The sequence below is a fragment of the Mycteria americana genome, chromosome 2 (genome assembly GCF_035582795.1).
Source record: "Mycteria americana isolate JAX WOST 10 ecotype Jacksonville Zoo and Gardens chromosome 2, USCA_MyAme_1.0, whole genome shotgun sequence".
NCBI lineage: Eukaryota > Metazoa > Chordata > Aves > Ciconiiformes > Ciconiidae > Mycteria > Mycteria americana.
The window spans coordinates 5,083,530-5,103,614 of NC_134366.1; the positions used below are offsets into that span (position 1 = coordinate 5,083,530).

The 20,085-nt window shown below is 41.2% G+C and overlaps 1 protein-coding gene across 4 annotated transcripts in view; it reads right to left on the reverse strand.

Moving 5' to 3' along the window:
* MINDY4 (MINDY lysine 48 deubiquitinase 4) overlaps positions 1 to 17,973 on the reverse strand; it is an 84,443-nt gene extending 66,470 nt beyond the window's left edge. For 3 of the 4 annotated variants that reach the window (XM_075492262.1, XM_075492260.1, XM_075492263.1), the window contains exons 1-5: positions 17,813 to 17,955; positions 15,647 to 15,766; positions 14,236 to 14,444; positions 10,625 to 10,883; positions 9,163 to 9,581 (exon numbers count right to left, since the gene is read on the reverse strand). In XM_075492262.1, coding sequence (XP_075348377.1) covers positions 9,163 to 9,581; positions 10,625 to 10,883; positions 14,236 to 14,444; positions 15,647 to 15,766; positions 17,813 to 17,875 — 1,070 coding nt within the window. In that variant the 5' untranslated portion in view covers positions 17,876 to 17,955. Of the gene's footprint in view, positions 1 to 9,162; positions 9,582 to 10,624; positions 10,884 to 14,235; positions 14,445 to 15,646; positions 15,767 to 17,812 lie in introns of all 4 variants that reach the window. The other variant, XM_075492261.1, reaches the window with a different exon arrangement.
* Between the last annotated feature and the right edge of the window lie 2,112 nt (positions 17,974 to 20,085).

Consider the following 20,085-nt stretch of genomic DNA (forward strand, 5'->3'; position numbering starts at 1 on the left):
AAAAGACAATAAAAATGTTTCTGTAAATACATTAGCAACAAAAGGAGGGCTATGGAGAATCTCCATCCTTTATTGGATGTGGGGGGAAACATAGTGACAAAGGATGAGGAAAAGGCTGAGGTACTTAATGCCTTCTTTGCCTCAGTCTTTAACAGTAAGACCAGTTGTTCTCAGGGTACCCAGCCCCCTGAGTGGGAAGACAGGGACAGGGAGCAAAATGAAGCCCCCATAATCCAAGGGGAAATGGTTAGCGGAAATGGACCACTTACTTAGACACACACAAGTCTATGGGGCCACATGGGACCCACCCAAGGGTACTGAGGGATCTGGGAGAAGTGCTCACCAAGCCACTTTCAATCCTTTATCAGCAGTCCTGGCTAACTGGGGAGGTACCAGTTGACTGGAAGTTAGCAAGTATCACACCCATCTACAAGAAGGGCCAGAAGGAGGATCTGGGGAACTACAGGCCTGTCAGGTGCTGGGGAAGGTTATGGAGCAGGGCATCTACAGTGCCATAATGTGGCACCTACAGGACAACGAGGTGATCAGGCCCAGTCAGCATGGGTTTATGAAAGGCAGGTCCTGCTTGATTAACTTGATCTCCTTCTATGACAAGGTCATCCACCCAGTGGATGACGGAAAGGCTGGGGATGTTGTCTACCTAGACTTTAGTAAAGCCTTTGACACCATTTCCCACAGCATTCTTCTGGAGAAACCGGCTGCTTATGGCTTGGATGGGCGTATGCTTCGCTGGATAAAAAACTGGCTTGATGGCCAGGCCCAAAGAGTTGGGGTGAATGGAGTTAAATCCAGTTGGCGGCCGGTCACAAGTGATGTTCCCCAGGGCTCAGTATCGGGGCCAGTTCTGTTTAATGTCTTTATCAATGATCTGGATGAGGGGATCGAGTGCACCCTCAGTAAGTTTGCAGGTGACACCAAGTTGTGCGGGAGTGTTGATCTCCTTGAGGGTAGGAAGGTTCTACAGAGGGATCTGGACAGGCTGGATCCATGGGCCAAGGCCAATTGTAGGAGGCTCAACAAGGCTGTGTCAGCTCCTGCACTTGGGTCACAACAACCCCATGCAAGGCTACAGGCTTGGGGAAGAGGGGCTGGAAAGCTGCCTGGTGGAAAAGGACCAGGTGTGTTGGTCGACAGCCAGCTGAATATGAGCTGGCAGTGTGCCCAGGTGGCCAAAAAGGCTAACAGCATCCTGGCTTGTATCAGAAATAGTGTGGCCAGCAGGAGTAGGGCAGTGATTGTCCCCCTGTACTTGGCACTGGTGAGGCCACATCTCGAATACTGTGTTCAGTTTTGGGCCCCTCACTACAAGGAAGACATTGAGGTGCTGGAGCATGTCCAAAGAAGGGCAATGAAGCTGGTGAAGGGTCTAGAGCACAAGTCTGATGAGGAGCAGCTAAGGGAACTGGGGTTGTTCAGCCTGGAGAAAAGGAGGCTGAGGGGAGACCTCATCGCTCTCTACAACTGCCTGAAAGGAGGTTGTAGCGAGGTGGGTGTCGGTCTCTTCTCCCAAATAACAAGCGACAGGACAAGAGGAAATGGCCTCAAGTTGTGCCAGGGGAGGTTTAGATTGGATATTAGGAAAAAATTCTTCACCAAAAGGCTTGTCAAACATTGGAACAGGCTGCCCAGGGAAGTGGTTACCACCATCCCTGGAGGTATTTCAAATACCACCATCCCTGGAGGTGTTTCAAAGACGTGTAGATGTGGTGCTTAGGGCCATGGTTTAATGGTGGACTTGGCAGTGCTAGGTTAATGGTTGGACTTGATGATCTTAAAGGTGTTTTCCAACCTCAATGATTCTATGATATTCCATTTCTTTTTGCCTTTCTGTTAGCCATTCCCTTCTAGTTTCTATGAAATTGGCAAGATATCCTTAACTTCAGGTCCTGATTGCTAAGTCCTTTTGTTCCCTTGGGTCTTTGATTCCAGTTTTACACTTTTTTCTTCCTTCATTGCTCTGAATCTATTTTCTGTGCTATTTTTCTTGGAATTGGGGGAGGGGGGGTGGTTGGCTTTATAGATGAAAACTAGAAGTTCAAACATTGCAATATGTTCTTCTTAACTACCAGAAGTGAAACTGAGGTCTACAGATAATATCTGTGCGTTTAACTCAGCATAAGGTAGCTCCACTACACTGCAGAACTGCCCAGTCAGAACACAGCTGGCCAGCTCAGATTTACTCATTTAGAAACTATTCAGCTGAGAACTGGAGGGTTTCCACATCACTACCACACCTTACATTGATAGAATTAAGGGGCATGGAAAATTAGAAGAGCACTTCACTTTCAGAGGCTGTATAAGCAACAATTGTAGTATGTTTCTGTAGCTGAGACAAAAGACCTGTTTCTCAACTGCTGTGGTTTTGCTTGCCTTTCCCCCGTTTTGTTTGCTCAAGCCATGAAACACGGGGAAATCTTGACCTTCTAACACCATTTAGCCTTCCCAAATAACTCATTATGCACCATGGTTTTTCTGGAAAAGCAATAGAAAGTTTTTAATCCAAGGTCAGGCATCAACTTCAACAGCTATTTATTTTTTTTACAGTTCCTAAAGATCATGAATTCCATTCCACTATAGACCTTCATTCTTTATTTTGTGTGCTCAGTTTAGTGATAAATACTTCCTTCTTGTAGTGGATTCAGCATTAAGGAGAATCACAGAATGGCTGAAGTTGGAAGGGACCCCTGGAGGTCATCTGGTCCAAGCCCCCTCCTGAAGGGAGGGTTGACCCCACCTCAAGATATTAAAGGTGGCAGAGAACATTTCCTCACTGCCATTCAAGTCTCTGTCCAAGTTAAAAGACTTGGGAAAGTCTTTAATAGTTTGCTACCTTTGATCTGAATATGTTCCTTCAACATTGACTCTCCCAAATTCCTGTGGAACTTGCAGTATTTTAACAAAATCACAACTACAAATATGGCAACTTTTTAGTTGGAATCTTGGATCATTCACCTGAATTGTGTATTTTTAAACATAATTTTTTATTCCCTTGAAAATCTCAAAATAGAAAAAATTTAAAAGTAGGGAGTCATCCACATTTTGCTTGTGCCTTGCACACAATTAACACTACTGAGAGGAACAAGGACTCAACAAAAAGGAGAACAGTGAGACATACTCCTTTGAGAATGAATTATACACAATAGCATCAAAATGACCTGAAAGGATAGATGGGGTTTCAAATTCTCCACTGAAGTGGCACTGAGACATAAATGTCATTTCTAATTTGTTAAGTTAAACAAAATTGCTGTGAAGGAGCATGGAGGAATTACTGAATTTATTCTGTGTACATGTGTGTGTATACAGAATAAATTCAGTGTGTATCAATATACAAATACTGGATTATGTATTTGTCTCCATATGTTCTTGGAGAAGCATTTTTAATTCCCTTAAAATGGAAGGCCCTACGATAAAATAATAGGAGTGCTGTATACATTGTATTAGTTTATACAACAAGAAAACTCATCAACAATCTACCTTTGTATGATAAAGTCACATAAGAAAGTATCACAAACTGATTCACTGTAAATTACTTCTGCTGCATGATTTCTCTGTCAAAGCAAACCTTTACCTTTCCTTATTTACTTCATATATTCATGATTGCACTACTATATGTAGTTTAGGCAGAAAAGAAGAAAGGTACTGTGGCCACTGAAGCATTATATCTAAACTATTAAAATCTAAAGCCATGGAATATGAAAAGCCAGACATCCAACTCCTGAGAAAAGTAAGTTTAAAACTCAGATTGAACTACTGTCCTTATAATAATCTCCTGTACCTACAGCTTCCAGGGACCAGCATGGTTACCATTACCAACACCACAACATATATGGTACAATAAACAAAACAAGATGCCGCCCACAGAGGGTGGTGGTAAATAGCTCCTTTTCAAACTGGCAACCTGTCACAAGTGGGGTCCTCCAGGGATCGATATTGGGCCCAACGCTTTTTAATATCTTCATAAGTGATCTGGATGATGGGATCAAGTGTACCCTGATGAAGTCTGCCGATGATACCAAACTAAGTGGGGAAGTGGGCACTTCGGAAGGGAGAGGCACCCTGCAGGAAGACATGGATAGGCTGGAAGAGTGGGCTAACAAGAACCTTATGAAGTTCAACAAAGACAAATGTAAAGTCTTGTACCTAGGAAAACATAATTCAGGAGTGCACCACAGGCTGGGATCTACCCAGCTGGGGAGAAGCTCTGTGGAAAGGGACCCAGGGGTCCTGGTGGACAACAAGCTCAATATGAGCGAACAATGTGCTGCTGCAGCAAAGCAAGCCAACAGGATGCTGGGTTGCATCAACAAGGCCATCACTAGCAGAGATAAAGAAGTCATTATCTCACTCTACTCAGCACTTGTCAGGCCACAGCTGGAATACTGTGTTCAGTTTTGGTCCCTGCTATACAGAAAAGATGTGGACAGGCTGGAGAGGGTCCACAGAAGGGCCACAAAGATGATCAAAGGACTGGGAAGCCTGCCATATGAGAAAAGGCTGAGAGAACTGGGTTTGTTCAGCCTTTAGAAAAGAAGGCTTAGGGGAGACCTTATCACCATGTTCCAGTATTTAAAGGGTGGCTACAAAGAAGATGGAGACTCCCTTTTTACAAGGAGTCACATGGAAAAGACAAGGGGTAATAGGTACAAGTTACTCCCGGGGAGATTCCAACTAGACACAAGAGGAAAACTTTTCACAATGAGAACAATCAGCCATTGGAATAATCTCCCCAGGGAAGTGGTGTATTCCCCAACATTGGACACTTTTAAGATTTGGCTGGACAGGGTGCTGGGCCATCTTGTCTAGACCGTGCTTTTGCCAAGAAAGGTTGGACCAGATGATTCTTGAGGTCCGTTCCAACCTGGTATTCTATGATTCTATGAATCGAGAAATTAAATTAGCTGCTCTTTGCTTACAGCTAAGCCTATAAGAAGATTTGCTGCCACCTATATATTGCTTTTTTTCTGGATTAATTAAAAATAAAGGAGTTCTAAAAAAAAGGCATATAGATTGCATTCACAAATACTTCTGAGTAGGTATGCAAACTCTACAGCATATTACACTTCCTTTATGGAACAACTCCTAGTGACATGGAAAAGAATACAATCATGACATAGATAGCTATCATTGACCCAACAGAACAAAAAATTCTGTTTACCCTGTAATACAAGGAACAAAATAAACCTTTTGTTCTAATTCTTTGCGATCATTATTCTCCCTTTTCTGGAGAAGAATTCAGACATCATATTGCCAGGTACTATGTAGATAAATGAAGCTGCAGGTGAACAAATTATTCTTCACCTCTATCTTTCTGTGATTAAAGGAATGCAGTGCACTTGTTATGTAATGACAATATGTCTGCAAAGGGATCAACATTAAGTCCGGAGTATACTGAAAAAATAACAAGCGGTTTTCTATGAAAAGTCAGTATTTTATTACAGTTATGAGCAATTAGGTAATAACTGCAGTTAAGCACTGGCCTTTTAAACAATCACTAGAGTTACCTGAATTTGAAAGCAGATGCTCTCAGCACTAGCGGTTCAACAAACAAGTAAAGACTACATCTGTACCATTAGTCTCCGTTTGATTGATTCACTAACTTGGTTCTATTTTCCTAAAAAGAAACAAGGAATTGCAGCAATAGCAATGCAAATAAATGAATTTGCATTTTTTTTCCTATCTGTGGGGTGTGTGTTGTTCTGTCATTTTGGAAAACTTAGTGCTCAGTCTTGAATTACACAGCCCTCTTTGCAGATAAGCATTTAATTTGGGTCATCACAGAAATCCAAATGCCTCCTCACTGTCAAGATAGCAAAATGGTATCTATCTGAATAAGGGCAGAATCTCCAATTCTTACTGAGGACAAACTTTTATGTGAAATATGGTATTCAGAGGTCTAACTTCATGTTGATACTATAAGATTGAAATATCAAGTCACAAATCTGGCCTCTCGACACAGTTACCCCGCCGCACACACTTCATGCAGTAGCTAAGAATTAGATAGTTGATGAAAAAAAAGCACAATCATTTATTTCATTAAAAGGTGTGAGTTAAAACACTGTGGATCTGTATTTCCCCAGGATATTTTTATAGCTAGGTATTTCTGCCAACTCAGTTTCTAAGCATTTATTCAATAATGTTCAGCTTGTCTTTTGAAGCATGGCAGTGGTTTTGCTTCATTTTTTTCTCATATGTAGACAATGGATGCTTGCAGTCTGTATGCAACACTAGCATTTTTTGCATATGAGAAAAAAGAATGAAAAAGTACAGCAAATGGAAGGAAAAATAAGATTTGTATGCCTTTAGTTTTCTATGGAAAACAAAAACAGAATTGCAGATGCCTGTGAATAAACTAGCTGTGGTTAATCCTACATAGATTTTCAGCTACTCATCTAAATACTTAGATTAGCATTTATGTCAGAGGCGTCAGGTAGCAGTAACAGAGAAAAGAAGAGGATCCAGACAAATATCCGTTCCTACATTGTAATTTTTCATGCCTCAAAATGCTCAAGCACTCTGGCCAAATCCTGAAAGGCTCTCAAACACTGCAGGATTTGGCCAAAGGGATATAAATGTCTTGCGAGAGCCAGGCCTTGTATTGTAATGGTCAATGTTTATTTGGAGTCTCACTTCCACTCTCTGTTACTTCCACTTAACTTCAGGAGTATCAGCAGTCCTGCTGATTTCAGTGAGAGTTTTCAGGAGCTCAGAGCTCGGCATGAATTCAAATGCTCTACTGGCTTTAACTCAAATCATCTGGCAAGAATGTCCCCATTTTGCTTTGGAAACAGATTACATGGACTCTTCTTAGGAAATAGCTCCCTCTTCTGTTCTTGCTGAAACCAAACCAGTCTTCTGAAGGAAGGAAACTATTTCAAACCACTTACTACAGCAATGGAGCACAGTACTGCAGTACATTACACAAAATGGTGCACTGGGACAGTCCCCTTTCAGTCCAGCTTCTCCTTTTCTGCTCACTCCACAATTACTGCATAAGGTTAGGAAGTGTCAGCACGTCCAACTACAGCTGAGTGAAGTTAGTACAAGAGATTTCTTGGTCAGACAGAGTCTTCCCAAAGAATTTTATCCAGTCCAATATGCCTTTGACACTCATAAATAATGTGCTATATACTCATTGATTATCAAATACCAGGAATACACTTACTCTTCTCAGCTTTGTTGGGGAGCTGCAAAAAGCCCACTGAAGCTGCATTCTCTACCTCAATTAATGCTGAGCATGAAGTAATAAACCATCCTGAAACTGGTAGGGATGAAGTAATGGGTTAGCACTACCTTACACGCTCTGTCAAGCTATATGAAACAAGAGTTGTATGGAGTCAGACCCCGTTGCTTCTGCTTCCACAGTGACTTATGAGCTGGCTCTTTGCATTAACACAGAGTCATGCAAGACTGAATAAATCCTTCTGGAAGTAGAATATCAAAGGTGAATCTGCAGGCACCAGTTCCACTTCAGCAACAGTTGGACTTGTATTGCCTGGGTTCAGCCATTACCTGACATAGCTCAGCTTTCCAGTACAGTACATAATGGAGAACTGACCCCTTGTCTGAGGTCAGAGTCTTAAGGCATAAGACTGTAGTACTTTGGCCTGTTACTCAATAATCTTTTACAAATGAAGTTAGCTAACATGGGTAAATAACTGTGTAATGCTGTTAGCTATTTTCAGTTGCTTTTTGGTTCCAGAGAGGAAGCAAGTGCCACCCCTGGTCCCTTTGCAGCTCCAGTAGATCCCCAGTTTGTTAACTTCCACAGCCCCTAACATAAATGTGGAAGGACCTAATATATCATTGCTTCCTCATGATCTCAAGAGGGCCTCAACACACTATGTCTCAAGATTTATAAGAAATTAAAAAGGAAAACAAAATAGTACTAATAATTTTAAAAAATATGTGGTTGCAGTTTTAGCATATTAATGAGGTTTTTCAGCACTTTAAAAAAGCAACAAAGCTTCAGTTTTCCCACCTGTGGTATGGGCAGAGTGATACTCACCCCCTTCTTAAAGTTGTTGGAGAGCTGCCGATGAGAAGTGCCACATAATGAGGCAGCAGTTTTTATTATGCAGATTTTATATATGCATGGACAGGGCACAGTTGCCCTGCACTGCTCAAACCTAGACCATCTTCAGCAGTTCTGAATCCAGACTGGTTAAACTCTGATGGTGACTCAACCTGAAGCATTTCAAAACCCAACCCAAGTCACAGCCCCACTACAAAGCCAGCCTGCAGATGTTGCAGTCTGGGTCCTACTGCCTTAGCAACCCTCGAAGAAACAAAATACCATGCCTCCCACTCTTCTCAAATTCTTGAAAAAAATTTGAAAGAAACAGAAAAAAAAAATCAAAAAAAAGATCAATTAAGAGTATTACACAGAGAAAAGCCAAAAATACATACTTCGAGCTCACAGAAGGAGGCTCTTCTAAATTTTTTATATCAATGTGGAGCAATGCAGCACAATAAAAAAAAAGTCTGAGCTAACTTTGGAGTAAAATCCTTTGAGACACAGGAGCTGTGTGGCTGCATCATGGTGCATGGGGATGCTAATTGGGCTTAGTCTAAATACTGCAATGACACTGGCCATCCTGCTTCAAAGACACACTACAGTGTCTCTACATGGCACAGCACTGTGCTAGTAGCTAAACCAGCCTGTTTGATCATGTCTTGGATATCTCAACACAGTACTGCACTGAACCATATGGACCTATGTATGCACTTGGCTGGTATTCCTTAATTTTATCCTCTGAGGTTTTCTGGATGTACTACTGCAATATTTAGAGGTAATCAACACTATTTCCTAACGAGCAAGCAATGTCCCTGTGGAATACTGTAGATGACCTCCACAGGTGGGAGTCACCTGTACTGCTTAGATGTCTAAGTAGTCTAAGTCAGAACTAGTAACTATCTCCCTTTTGAAGCAGTAAAGAGAAACCAGCAGCTTCAGGGTCTCTTCACTGACCAAGAAAGGAGTCTTGAGTGGTTTGGGATGTCAAAAGTTAGTAAGTTAAATCTTATCTTCACCTCTTCCAGCTACTTCCCCTCAATGAAATCAGGAGGCGTACCTCAGTCACGCCTAGTCCTCCATCAGATTTGCTCAACGTTTTAGTATAATATTCTTAAAAATATTCTTACCTGTGGCCTGAGAACCGAGTCTCATTTTTCTTGAGGGATCTCTCCCTCTTCTCTCTTCTAGCCCCTGAATGTCTGTGAGGGGCACTCACTTTAAGGTTTTTTTCATTGCTGTCTGTACCAAAGCTTGGAACTGATTTTCTTTCTTCTGTCTTGGTCCTCTCTCTTTCAGACAGCACTTTGGCAAAAGAGTCATCTGTATCTTTGGGGATATTTCTTAGTTTTTCAGCCCCTGAACTTGTGTGTGAGCTTGACATAGTCTTTGGTGCAAACTCCATATTTACTTGTGCTGAAGATCCTTTCCTTTCTTGAAAATCAGTACTTGGGACGCTCAGGTAATTTTCTTCATGTTCTTCACCCTTGAACTGTGCTATGCTGCTTATGCTAGTGGATCGTTTCGAAAGCGTCCTTTTTTGCAGATCCTAAAAATAAGTGCCATTAAAACCATAGATTAAAATTTGAGCATCTTTAAATAAACATGAAAAGCAAAGGAAAGCCCTGTCACTAATTTCTGGGCTAAGCAATTTGTTTATTATTAGGAATCAGGTTATACAGTAAATCAGATTTTTAAAAAATTGATAAGAAATAAGACAGACACTTTTACTTAAAATTTGAACAGTATTAAAGATGCTATATGCTCTTAAAAACTGCTTTCTTTTACCCAAGAACATCAACAAAATACCTCTTAAAAGCTTAATTTTGGGGTTGTACCCAACTCAGGAAACCAAGATATAGAAGACATTTTACTAGAAGGACTGCCATTCTCTTTATTTCCAAACCAGAAATATTTATAAAAATCCAACTAATTCATTTAACTTCCATATTCTCTTCAGTATTATGTAAATTATGTGTTTAAAATATTTCAATTTCTGATTATTACAAGCCTAATTTTACACAGGGAAAGTTCCTGTCCACATAAAAGCAGCATGAAGGAAGAAAAAAGAGGCAAGAATTTTAGAACTGTGTTTTAAAAACACTTACTGATGGAATATGGTCTGATTGGACCAATTCAGAAACATATTTCTAACTGAAAGTAGTTTTCAATACCAAACTGCTACTGATTAAATGTGGGGTTTTGGAAAAACCTGAGTAAAACAGATACCCATGGGTAAGAAAACTTTGAAAGCTGTAGATACTGCCAAGGTAAAAAAGCAATTTTACTAGGAAAATAGAAAATCCCATCTGTCAAGAAATATGAAGAATGAAAATGATTTATAAAGTAATTCTGTAACCTAAGATCACAGACATGCAGGGAGTAGTTGCATGGAGTGGTTATATCTGAAACAGTTTGGATTTCTGAATTAACCAGAACCACTTCCCTAACTTACCACATATTTTCAGACTGTAGATTTAATGGATTAGCATGCAGAAGTCATTTTAATATTATTTGCAAATGACTTTATCGTAGAAGGTTAGATATAATATCCATGGCCAAGCCAAATATTTTGTAAGTGTTGGAAATCACCTCTGGTGAACTTGCTACTGGTCCAGCCATCATTCCTCTGACAATGAGACCAGACCTGGGCCTTGGCTTCTCCTTCACTGTGGATTTCAGCTCCTCAGAAATCATTGCTGCTTTTAAATCTTCTCGACTATCTTTTAACTTCTTATCCCCATCAGAGAGTAAGTGGCTGTTGTGTATTGTCCCTGTGTGGCATTTTTCACTTTTGTGCTGATGTTTTCTGGATGGAAGGATTTTATCTAGTGGATTCTCAATGTCATATCTACAAGGAAGAAAAAGGCAAAATTTCAAACAGCAAAATAAGGCACAATGAAATCAATGAAAACATGTGCTTGGCTAATTAAAGCACTGCTGTCAAATTAAGTTACTTATCATCTAGCAATGGTACTCAAATACAATCACTTTTCACTTAAAACATCTATATGTAGGTCTTCAGGACATTATTTCAATATCATTATTATGTATCACAATTGGTTGTAATATGTGAACACTTTAATCTTATGCTTACTTATTTTGCTATGTACCATGTCATAACAGAAAGCAAACTATATATATCATACCACACAAGTCCTAAGCTACCACCAGCAGTTCCCATTCCTTCTCCATCTGCTTGGTTGGCAGTTTGGAAGTTTGTTAACACTTTTGCTAATATCCTCTGTTATCATATAACTTAGACTGACTCTGATGACCCCTTTCACCCTTTGTTCAAATGTAGAACACTTATTTTAGTTCAAAAAGAAAGGTACTTTTGTATTTGGGCTTTTCCTTGATAATAGGTTGCTACGCTGCTGTCATTTGACCTCTTCCATACTCTTCAGCCTGGTCCTCCAGGTAGCAACATAAGGTGTAGTTCACTATTTGCACCTGTTTTCCTACACGTATATAATGCTATAAACAAGCTTTTCTGAAATGCAAGCGAGATTGACCTGGGTGTGTGACTCTGTTTGTACAACACTATATGCATTTCTTTCTTAAAAATATCCTCTAACAAATCATGTTCTTACTAAAAAATAAGTCATCATTTGAGCCTGTAAGAAATCATGACAAGTCTAATTTTCTTCATCAGGATCTGTTTCACTGTCTGCATAATATTAGATCATCGTTAAATGGAAGTTCTTTTATTGAGCAGTTCCCACTTCACTGAGACCTCTTTTGTGTCAGTTGATAAATTTATATTCTGTGTAACCTGAAAATGCTAGCCTTCTTTACGGTAACTGTCCTTGGACTTGTTTTTCACTCTAGGATGTTTTTCTCCATCCTATTTCATAGTAAAGCAATTCCAAGAGTTGAAGCATCTTGTACCAGAAAAACTTTCCTTTTATTTAACCAGTTAAAAATTGGTCTTTCAAGTATGTCTCATGTTGTGAAGACACGCTGCATACGCACACTGAAGGGCGCACAATCAGTCTCTGGGAACATTAGGAAATCTGAGGACTGTTATTCCTGACGTAGGACCACGTAACCCCTCATTGCCAAAAGGCACCGTGTGTCCGCTTAGAGACTGTTTTAACAGTTACAGATGTTCAAATAAACTTCAAGAGGTAAGTTAAAAGGAAAGAAGACTCTTTAATAAGGAACCAGTGAAGAGTACCTGTCTAATTATATTCTCCACTCTTGAAAGCATTGTTAAAAATTATCCAGGTAGTTGAAATTAAAACTAATTTCAGGCACTGGCTGGTTGACCTGGTGATGCCTGATTTTTCCTTGGCCGGAGGGGATGGAAATGGCTAGGAGGATCAGAAAGCTCCGCTTTGCCATGGTGTTTCTCTCACCACTTCCTTTTGTGGGCTGAAATAGGACGTGGCTGAACCAAACTGGCAACCTGCCCACGACAGTCGTTGTTATGGCGGCTTTGCAGCCTCTTCCTGCGGTCATGCTGTGGAAACGCAGACGAACTGCACGTTTGGGACAAGATCTGATCCAAGGGAAAAATGAAGCCACCCATCCAGGAGTGCCTACCTGTGTCCGAGGGTCAGATTCTCAGCTGGTTTCAAAAGAAAAATCAGTTACAAATATTGATTTGTATCAGGACAGGCCCCAAAACCCACATTCCCCTGTCACACCCAGTCAACCCATTTTTCCTTCCTTGCACCTCCAGCCAACTTCAGCCTCCCCCACCTCAGGAAGGCACAAATGGTGAGTTTGGTGCATATGAAAGCATGAAAAGCGGTACAAAATTACACAGGATTTAGATGGAAACCTGCAAGTCAATACAGGATTTTGCCCTCTCCAGAGCTGGCAGCTTTCAGTGTGTGGCTGGGTGTCAACTCAACAACCACACTGCGCATGTCTTTCCCGCCAGTGGAGGATTTAAAACCATAGAGTGCCCTCCAGTGTAAAGCAGAGCGGCCCCATAAAGCGCCACTTCCTGAGCAATGATGGCCACTCTGGGCCAGTAGCCGAGCACTCGCTTTGCGATCCCCCTACCCTCCCGCCTCTGCGCGGCGGGCGGGGGAGGGAAGCGCTCGGCTGCCAATACGCATGCGCACTCGGGCTATAAGTAGCTGCGGGACGTGGGCGGGGTCGCCATTTTGTTGGGGGGGGGCGGGGCGGGGCGGGGCAGGGCAGGGCAGGGCAGGGCAGGGTTAACTCTGCTGGGTGCTGCTATTCGGTGTCAGAGCGGGGTGTTAGTGGATTCCTCTGTGGGAGAAAGCTTTTTGCTGTAGTAAGAAAGGTCTGCAGGCACTGGAGAGGCTCACAGGGGAATGGAACAACTTGCAGTGTGTAGGGCAAGGGGAGAAAATGAGGCAGGTCGGAGCTCTGAGGCAGCGTGAGGTGGGATAGTATCAGACAGGGGGAGAGAAATCACTGACAACATGCTAAAAGCTGCATCTGAAAAAGAGAAGCAGCTAATTTTTCTTTTGCACTGCCTGCTTTCCAAGTGTCGCTCCTCAGCTGGTAGCATCAACTTTCAAAATCTTGGCTTTTTTTCCCTATAAAGAAGGACTTGATGAGGTTTTGCAAGCACTGATGCTTAGATTTAGCTACTTTGAGCATGCTGTGTTTAGGATGAATAAAATTAGATTAATTCCTTGAGAGTCAAGGCTGGGAAGGTGGATTACTGTTTTTGTGCACATTTTAAAAGCTTTGAACAGTTAGGACTGTTACTCTGCCTTGAAGCAGTAATAAATGCAATTGACAGTCTTGGTTACGTGCTGTTTTCAGGTATTTTGCAAGATGGAAATAACTGAACCTACAGTGTTTGTAACAATACTGAATTTAAGATAGCAGGCTTTGCTTTTGACTATATAAGGCATGAATATACCTGTAGTTTGAGTGCAGGTGGTTAGTTTCTCATCGGAATATGCTTCAGTTTGAATATTTCCAATTTACAAGGCATAAAAGCTCAGATTTTGATGTGCTTCAGTGACTGAAAGATGTAATTGAGATTATCAGTCTTCGTAAGCGGTAGGGAACATAAAAGCATTTTTGCAAGTCACCCTTCATAGGAGATTTTAATAATCTGGAAATCTAAGCTTTGTGTTACTGGGATAGCTAATAAAAGGTAGTGTAGCTGAAGGTATAAATGATAAAACTTGTAACCCTATTTCCCTTATTTAATTAAAAAAAAAATAGTGACTGGACAGGGAAAAGAGAAAGAAGTAAGGCTGTACCTGAAGTCTTGAGTTTCACTTTCATCGAGCATAATGTCACTCCCACGCACGTGATCTTCATCCGAGAAGTCGGGTGGATGAGGTGTTGAGCTCTTATTTTGAGGAGCTGACAGAGCAGGACTTGAACTGATGCTTCTGGAAGTCCCACGGTGCTCAAGGAAGTAATTAGTAATAATTTCAAGAAGTGTTTTCAGGGGATTCTCCTTTGCCTATCCAAAAAGAAAAATAAAGTTCTTGGTGAGTGTTGAAACTCTTTGTTAGTCTTGCTGCAGCCTAAGGTAGGATATTCTTTTTACACTGTACAGTAGCTGAACTTACTAAATACTCTCCAGAGTTAGCTGCCTATGGGTGTATCCCAGGTGTGACTACAAAAAATCCAGGAAACTAGAAGATGTCAGGTAGAGAATGTAAGAGCTTGAAGGTGTTGCTGTGTTAAATGAAATAAGCATGATACAGAAGAAACAACCTGTTACAGTCATTCTCATTTTAGCTAAACATTGCAAAGTATGGTAACTGGGCTAGAATACACCTTTTCTAATGTTACCTGGTCAACTTCAGAAGAATGTAGAATGAACTGCAAGTATTTTTAGTACCTGACTTCAGTATTTGTGGGGTTTTTTATCAGAACTTGGTGACAAGTGTGGACTCTAGAACTTTTTTCATGTGCTTGGGACAACTCTTTAAGTATAGGGCAACACCCCACCCCATTTGTTATACTGTTTTTCAACAGTACTTGAAGATGTGTCCTGTGTACGTGAGCATTTCATGTAAAGAAAAAAAAAAAAACAAACCAAAAACCTCGCAAAACACCACAGAAGTTTAAGGCTTAAGTAAAAAATGCTACAATGTCTGCTATAGCGATGCAACTACACTGGGAGATTTTTTTGAAGTGACTTATTAGAGGATAGCCTCATGCTGCTTACCGAAAGCATCACGGTGCCTTAAGTCATGAGTGAACTGGAAATGGAAATTACCCGTTGATGTCCCCGTCATCCAATATTGCCGTCTATATTACATTTCAAAGAGTAATAAATGCTAGAAAAGTGTAATTTTATCTGCCAGGTCTTATATAAAGTTGCAAACAGAAATGGGCATGTAAGGGTACTTCCAAACTTGAATAATCTAGCCATAATGATGGAAAAGATGTTAAAGTGAATAACTGCTCCTGGTTTATTGGAGGATGCAGTTTGTAACAAGGGTTCATGAACTGCCAGGTTCTCAGCTTCATCCCACGAGCTGCAATCTCACCTAAATGTTAAGGTCTCCTTTCCTCGGAGAACTGTCAGTGTGTCCCCAGCAATGCAGTACCAGACACGAGCTTGACTTCTCTGCAGTTTGGACATACGCTACAGTCTTGATCTGGTTGGCCTAGTTGCATGGTATCTGATACCATATTTTGAGGTTTCCTTACCTTGTTCTGTTTGTACAAGGAGTGCAGGTGTAGGACATTTCGAAGTTCATTCCTGTTATTGATGCTAAGTGCAGAACGTGGAAGCTCTTGGTCCATGGTAGTGATGGTTTTCTTCAAACCCTGAGAAGGAAAAGTTGTCAGATTTTGGAGTACTTGAGACAGTACAACTTACCAAAGCTTTTATTTTTTACTTTGTTGGATGTAATATGAAACTTGTGGATACATTAAAATGGCATTAATTAGTAACAAGCTAACCCTTAGAACCTGTACTTCAGTGGTACAATCTTGCATTACTACAGCCCATAGATGGGTAAATAATTAAGGTGGCAATATTGTCTGTGAGGTGGAAATTATCGAACATGGAAAAAAAAAAAAAGACCTCCATGCAGGTGACTTGAGCTGCTGAACAGCCTCGTAAGACTGGCTGGTCTGTATGAAGGCCCCTGCTAATACGTGGGCTTCTGGTTCAAATAGTTCCAGAAATACTGAGTTTGCTTTTTCCAGCAAGATGTGATACAGTTTTTCATAAATGTGATTCTGATTTGGGTAATTACAAAGTCTGAACATCAGGTGTATGCTATCTCTTGGTGGGTTCACAACAGGTTTCAGAACCTTTATTATGAGTTGAGGTTACTCTGATCAGTCTCAGGTTGGAAATCAGTCAGATCTCCATGGCATCAGCTGGTTTGGGGTCTTCGACTTTCCTCAACTACTTTGTATCTGTAGTCAGCATACATGGGCACTTTAGAGACAAAATGTATGGACTTCTCACTTTCTGGAAGGAGAGACTGATTTATTGTGAAATGTCAGAGTCACATCCCGAACTAATTCAAGTGGTACAACAGCAGACCACCATTTTGAGAAAGAAAGTCCTGATTTCTTCTCTGAAGGGCTGTTGATACAAGAAAGGATTTATTTTTCTGCAGATGGATTGTCTGGCTCAGATTTAGGGAACTATGGACAAGTTGTGGCAAATAAAGGATGGTTTTCACAGTTGGCTCTGATGTGTATTAAAGATTTGGGGGAAGCAGGGGAAAACTTGTGCAGAAGCATAAAGGATTATCAGTGCCCCTTGGTTTTGACTCCAGAGTGTATGATGGAAATAGATGTGACAATTCAAGTATAAGTTACTGTTGTAAGCTGTATGGTCTGTTTTACCAGCAGGTCATTCCCTTTCTTTTTATGCTGTTACTCAGTTTTCCATTCACACATATCTAACTCTGAAATGTGAATTGTCTTTCATTTGAAAAATCTTTGCAATCAATTGAACAGACAGACTTGAGCGCCTCATACTTCTGGCAGTAAAGGCAAATAATTAATTCTGCATCTGAAGTTCTGCTGGCAAATGTTTCAGCTTTTTCACAAGCATTGAAAATGTGCATTTGGAGACTGGATGCAAAACAAATGAAGAAAATTGACGTTTGTGTAGCACTTAATAAGACAGTGGCTGTTTAATTTCTTATACAAGCTAATTAATTCCTGACACTGAGGGACTGACTGGGCTGGACGTCAGCAATATTTCCTTAGGATTGAATATAAATACAAGGTGGTCACCTGGAAATGTGAAGGTGGCTTTTCTTCTGCTCAATCCCACGCTCCCCACACCTATGTACAGTACAACATTTCCTTTATAGCACTAAGTTTGTGAAAAATACAATGGCCTCTTTCCTCCCCTTCTCCCTGTCCCCTTCCCCCTGGATTAATCTGCTGTCTGCCAAGCTATTACTGAAAACCGGAAAAAAAGGACGTTACCGGTTTGTCTAGCTCCAGTACCTTTTGCCCCTTTTTTTTTTTTAAAGTCTTTGTCCTGGGAAGTTGTTTATGCCTCTTGTAAACACGAGGACAATAGCAAGATAGATAATTAATGAGGAAAAAAAAACCCTGAAACTACGGTTCTTGATTTAATCTTGGGTTTTGCAGGCGCGTGTGGGTAAGAATCAGGCTTTTCCAAAGAAGGAGGAAGCTGGCTTCCATATTCAGCAATAAAAAGGCATTGTGGGAAATGTAGTGCCGATACTTACCCGACAGGCTTGTTACGGTTCGGCTCTAGCTGCTTTGAGGCTGGAAGAAGTCCCCCCTCCCAGTATTCCTTAATCTTTTAGCACTTAACATTTTTTATGTGTCATTCTCATTTGTACTAGCTGGAGAAAATCGAGACAAAGTTACCTTTCTACTGAGAAATTCTCTCACCAGTGATGCAGCCACTTCTTCCACAAAGGAGTTGTCCATTTTTAGCCCGAAGTGTGCTTAGGGGGTGTATTCTTTACTTCATCTAACAAATCATTCAAGTCTGCCGACATTGCAGCTCTTCGGTGCGGCTTTTAACCACTGCAGTCGGGCTGGATGGCCGCGGCAGGGCTGTGTGCAGTCCAGTTGCTGGAGGTATGTTGCTGTGGAGACCATGTCATCGGAAGCAGGGAGAACTCCTCCCCCTGGGAAGGAAGCCGATGATAGACTTAAAATTGAAAGAGCTCATGGTGTAACACTGCAGCAAGCATCTTAGTAATTGCTTTAAATAGTAAAATTTGAGAGGAATGTTCAAATCTGAGAGAGGGGACAGTTTTCTGATTATTATTTTTTTTAAGAAGCATACGTAGTTATTTGCAACCTATTACTCCTGTGCTAATGCAACTTTTAACCATATATGTTTCTTTAGTAAAATTGCACTCTTGTGCAACAACAACCAAACAAAAAATGCAGCTGTTAAATTAAGCTTAATCTTTCATACTGGCAATGTCTAGGGTGGGAGCATTCATCACTTGAATCTTTCCGTTCAGATTGCACCTATGTTAGCATGTTAGCACGTTAGCCAGTAATACAGTATGCTAATGAAAGGGATTGTGGTGAGTAACACCTTGGGCTTGGGGATTTGATTTAGGTTGGAGAGGTCATATAGCAGGGTACCCTGCTCAGAGCAGGGTCCCAGGATGGAGATTCCGCAGCCTGGGCAACCTCTTCCAATATTTGACCACTCTTGGGTGGGTAAACGATTTTCCTTATCTGGTTAAAATTTCTCTCGCTACAGCTTCTGACTGTTTTGTCTTACCCCTTTAACTGTGCCCTCTGAGATGAATCTGGCTCTATCTTTTCTTTAACCCTCATTCAATAGTTGTATATATGTCGCGGATGGAGTGATGCACTTCACTTGTAAGAGAGAAGCAAAAATATATAGTTTATTGATATAAAACAGTTAACAAGGTTCAATGGTATGCAATTGGTTTAACAAGATTCGATGACAAAGTACACTTGATTATTTACTGCATAGAGGACAGGATGAAACTGTCAGGGAGACCCTCTGGTTGAGTCATGAGGTTCAGAAAGGACGTCCTTGCTTTCTAAACTCCTTCTCAGAGAAAGAGTCTAGGTGTGGCTGGATCCAATCCTAGTCCCAGACTTGGTCAGTGGTTTATGTCTAAAGGATTATATATGTGCAATCAATCCTTTATATCACTTAGCTAAGATTTCAAAGTTTAGCATGCTATTAGTCACTTACCGAGGATCTGTTGCGGCAAGGAATCTCTCAACCTCGAGCAGTAATCTTGAGAGGCATATCTGCTCAAGGGGAGATCCTGGCGTGCAGCCTGCTGCTGTGCAGGAGAGCTCAAAGGGCTCTTGGGCTGCTCACTATTTATGGGGGTAAAATGATTGACTCATAGTCATATTTGCACACCGACCACAGATTTTAGTTTCTTCACTGTGGTCTAGTGGGCACTTCTCACAATAGTCCTTGTCTATTGCATTGTTATCTGTCTCCTGAATCCACTTTGAGCCAGATGCAGCCATCACAACCAGACGCATCCATTATGACTGCCACTGGTGGTTATCGCTTGAGCAGGGTTATGGGAGATAAAGAACAGGTTGGGGGCGGGGGGAGCACACTGTCACAATATAGCATCTAGACTTTCACATGGTCTTTTTCTCTTTAGGCTGAGCAGACACTGGCCTCTCAGTTGCTCACTGCATCTTGTGTACTTCAGCCCCTTAATTGCCTTACTGGTGCCTTGCTGTACTTGGTCCACTTCATTCATCTCTTAAACTGAGTAGTGAGGGAAGGAAAATAAAACATGGTATTCCATATGCAACCTCAGGAGTGCTTCACAGAGGGGCATTTGTGCTTTCACTAGTCCATTCCAGTATGTGGTTAGGTGCCTTTGCTGCAAGTGCATCCTACTGACTCATTTTCAGCTTGTCTACATGCTCTGCAAGATTCTTTTCTGCAGAATTGCTTTCTTGCATAACCAACACTTAGGCTGTATTTTTGAGTGGGTTTATTCCATTCTTACTGCAGGACTTTGCATTTGACCTTCACATCACCCACCAGTTTTTCCATATGCATGTGTAGCAGATCAAGCAGAGCATCTCTCTTCATCAACTTCTCTATCCAGCACAACATCAAAACATTATTGTCAACACACTCTAGAAGTCTCTTGGGTTGGTTG